Below are 3,616 nucleotides of genomic sequence, written 5' to 3'. Positions count from 1 at the left end.
GAGAAACGTCTTGGCACCCCTTGCCTGCTTGTTTTTCCTAAGCAAAGTTACATGCTGAAAACACCCTGTTTTCCGCCCATTGTTCAGCATTCACACTCCTCTGACTCCCAAAAACCCAAACTAAATACTGACACGCTGATTTCCCAAAAACCCAAACTAAGTACTGACACCCTGATTTTATTTTATTTTTTTAAAGAAGGTAGAGTTCGTTTTTAACACAGGAAGCATGCCTTAAATAAGGTTATTTTTGGAAGAGTGCAGAGTATTTTTGAGAAATCATTCAACATGGAAGCTATTCAGCTTTCATTAAAAATTTCAGCAAGCACGTAGGTAGCAAATAATTCTCCCCCATTGAACCATAGCCTTTTTCCTTTGCAAAGGGTGTAAATCACAAATTGTGTCCCGTATTACACACAGTTTTCTTTTATGCTTTCAGAGTTTGGAGCCTCTCCCAATGGGTGGGCCAGACTTTGGTGCCTTGGGAGAGGAAGCTGAATTGGTTGAAGTTGAACCTGAGGCCAAGCAGGAAATTCTCGAAAACAAAGATGTAAGTACCTGAACAACATCCTGATTTTTAAGAGAAACGTCTTGGCACCCCTTGCCTGCTTGTTTTTCCTAAGGGAACTTTCTAAACTATGGTTTGAGATGTGAAAGAATTAAATTTAGTACTGTAAATTTAATCTGATGTCGACTAGTTGTTCCTTTTTTTCCTTACCACAAGAGTTATTGAAATTCAGCTTTGAACTAAATAGCCCTGTTTCCAGATGCTGCTTTTCCCCCTCTCTCATAAGAGATTACTGCTTCTGCAGCACTGCTTAGGAGCAAACCAAGCAACTGTCCTTAATCTGCTGGAGTGCAGTATTAGCCAGGTTAGGGGAAACTGCCACCACGTGAATTATGTTACGAAGGGAAAAGAGTTATTGAAATTCAGCTTTGAACTAAATAGCCCTGTTTCCAGATGCTGCTTTTCCCCCTCTCTCATAAGAGATTACTGCTTCTGCAGCACTGCTTAGGAGCAAACCAAGCAACTGTCCTTAATCTGCTGGAGTGCAGTATTAGCCAGGTTAGGGGAAACTGCCACCACATGAATTATGTTACCAAGGGAAATACTAACTTCAGCTCAGGGTGGTAACTTTGTTTTTTTTAAATATTTCACATATAAATACTAACTTCAGCTCAGGGTGGTAACTTTTTTTTTTAAATATTTCACATGTCAGAGCATGGCTGTCTTGGCCCACAAAGTGTTTAGAGGAGTGAGATACCACGCAGCATCTTAGTTGTTATTAAAATTTTCCTTTCCCTTATGCTATACAGAGTCCTCCTCACTAGAAGCTAATAACATTTGGGTTTTATTGAGTTCATGATACATATATATTCTGATAGGATTTTTTTTCTAAAGCAATTTGCAGTAATGCTAGGTTGCTCTTGCTCTGCTATTTTTTTTATATGCGAATACATGAGGTGTTTGCAGATGATTATATTTTTTTTACACTTACCCTTAAAATTGTGATACGCTGAAAAGGCTGGAAAAAGGAGGGAAATGCAGTCACTGTAGTCCTTTTGTACCAGCTAACCTGGAGTGTGTTGTGACTTTTAAGGTCAAGTTCTCTCAGATGATTACATAACAAGATGAATTATTTTAAGAAAACATAAACCCCCATAAGGCTAGTGATCTCAGTATACATTTTAAACTACAATGCTCCAGTGGGAGTAATAATTTCAATAGTTAGAGTTTATATATTTATGGCTTGTAGGTTGGTTGGTTTATTCTTTTGACTATTTCCTTACGTGTAGCTGACACAAGACATAGCTAATGACTAGCTACATGTTTTGTCTTACTGTCTTACTATCTCAGTGTGATTTCTGCAGTGATTTATTTGTCTCTACAACACTTAACAACTAAAATCCTAGCACCTACAATCCGTTACTGTCTCTTCTGCTGCAACTAGTATTAGCTTTGGAAATAGAGTTCTTTTTTCTTTAATTTTCCTGCTAAGGGAACATCTTTACAGAATTGTAGCTAGCACTCATTTCCGATAATGTAGGTTAGCATCAACTAGCCTAGGCATTTTGAGAGGTTTTTCACTTGGAGGATATTTTTTATCTGCACTGGTGATTTTGATACTCATTATTAGATGTAAATTCAGTATTTGTGTTTAAACCTCTGTTCTGTTCAGGTGGTGGTTCAGCATGTGCACTTTGATGGACTCGGAAGGACCAAAGATGACATTATCATGTATGAAATCGCTGATGTTTTCAAGGCTAAAAATCTCATTGATGTAAGTACTGGACTGAACAACAGACCTACTGTTTAAAAACTCAAATTACGATTTTCTCCCTTTTTCCTGCTTTGGGCTCTTCCCTTCAGACCTGAGGCAGCTTTGTCAGGTTTTGTGATGATTTTGATCTTGTGATATGGAAGCCAAACTTAAATATGATATAGTGGCAGATACTGTATTTTCTGATGTATTCAGATGAAATACGTTGTGAGATGGCAGTTATCTCAGATAGTTTTCAGCTTCACTCTTCCTGCTGAGAATTGCTAACTGTGTAGGTGACACTTTCAGTTAGTTTGCTTAAGATAAATTATTGGATGTCCCCACAGATAACTGATGCTGGTGGATCAAAGACTGAGTTAGACTGTATGTCCTTGCCCTTTTAGGTGGTGATTTCTCCTGGAGTACAGCTGCAAATTAGACCTGCAAATTAGTCTAAATTTGAACAGATGAGGGTATTTGTTTTTTTTTTTTTACCAAAAGCATGGGCCCTGTAATTAGGTGTATAAGTTTTAAATACTGAAACCTATTTGAATAATAGCTTTAAGTATTGTAACAATTAGGATGCACACTAACAAAAGGCAAGATTTGAGCCGGATGCTCTGAGTTTAATTTCTTTCTTTACAGATTCAAGCATGAAAGCGGTGGTGATCTGTTTTGAAGGTGCATGTGTGTGTGTCTTTGTACACAAAATCTGTGAATGTTATAAGACTTAGCTCCATTTCAACTATTTTATCCTAGTTAATTTTTGGTAACCCAAAAGACTGAGCTCCTTATCTCATCCTGTAGGTGATGAGAAAATCGCATGAAGCTCGAGAAAAGTTGCTTCGTCTTGGTATCTTTAGACAGGTAGAGGTTCTGATTGATACATGTCAAGGTATGTATTGCCTCATTGCTCCTCACCTTTTCTCTTGTACACACATAGACACGTGCGTATATATAATGTATATTTCCCTATGGAATAGGTTGGACCTTTTTTGTGTGTATAACTTACTTTCCCATGTACCTTTATATATTTTAGATGCACACGTAGGATATTCCTTATGAAAAAGATGTGTTTGCATGTGTCTGTGTTTATGTGTACGTGTGTAAATAGTACTTGTAAGCATGCAAAAATGAGTGAATTTCCAGCACTAAAATAATTACAGTACATATCCCTTAATTGGAAGTTTCAGAGAAACACTTGGGGAAAAGCTTGAAAATGTGTCCTGGATTTCCATGAATTACATGTCACAGAACTGATGTTGTATCAGCACATCCTTGCTGCTTAAGGAACTATGAGTAATTGTTTCAGTGCTTGTGATTAAAAATTGGCTTATAGTATATAGAATCATAGAATC

At 37.3% G+C, this 3,616-nt stretch overlaps 1 protein-coding gene across 1 annotated transcript; it reads left to right on the top strand.

The window, feature by feature from the left end:
• The first annotated feature begins 433 nt into the window (after positions 1 to 433).
• Positions 434 to 3,432, top strand: LOC106886891 (sorting and assembly machinery component 50 homolog). Its single transcript, XM_014940159.1, has 3 exons — positions 434 to 547; positions 2,178 to 2,279; positions 3,066 to 3,432. Exons 1-3 carry the CDS (start codon positions 455 to 457, stop codon positions 3,321 to 3,323), a joined length of 453 nt encoding a protein of 150 aa, XP_014795645.1. The 5' UTR covers positions 434 to 454; the 3' UTR covers positions 3,324 to 3,432.
• Positions 3,433 to 3,616: the final 184 nt, after the last annotated feature.

This window comes from Calidris pugnax, unplaced genomic scaffold (genome assembly GCF_001431845.1).
Source record: "Calidris pugnax isolate Ruff unplaced genomic scaffold, ASM143184v1 scaffold36, whole genome shotgun sequence".
In the NCBI taxonomy this organism is placed as follows: domain Eukaryota; kingdom Metazoa; phylum Chordata; class Aves; order Charadriiformes; family Scolopacidae; genus Calidris; species Calidris pugnax.
Note: the sequence above shows the minus strand (reverse complement) of the source record. Positions and strands in the feature narration are given on the sequence as shown.

Excerpts from the sequence above, each read along its gene's own strand:
- LOC106886891 (XM_014940159.1), top strand. The coding sequence starts at position 455 with ATGGGTGGGCCAGACTTTGGTGCCTTGGGAGAGGAAGCTGAATTGGTT. Across the intron at positions 548-2,177 it reads AAATTCTCGAAAACAAAGAT|GTGGTGGTTCAGCATGTGCA; the intron begins GTAAGTACCTGA and ends TGTTCTGTTCAG. Across the intron at positions 2,280-3,065 it reads AGGCTAAAAATCTCATTGAT|GTGATGAGAAAATCGCATGA; the intron begins GTAAGTACTGGA and ends CTCATCCTGTAG.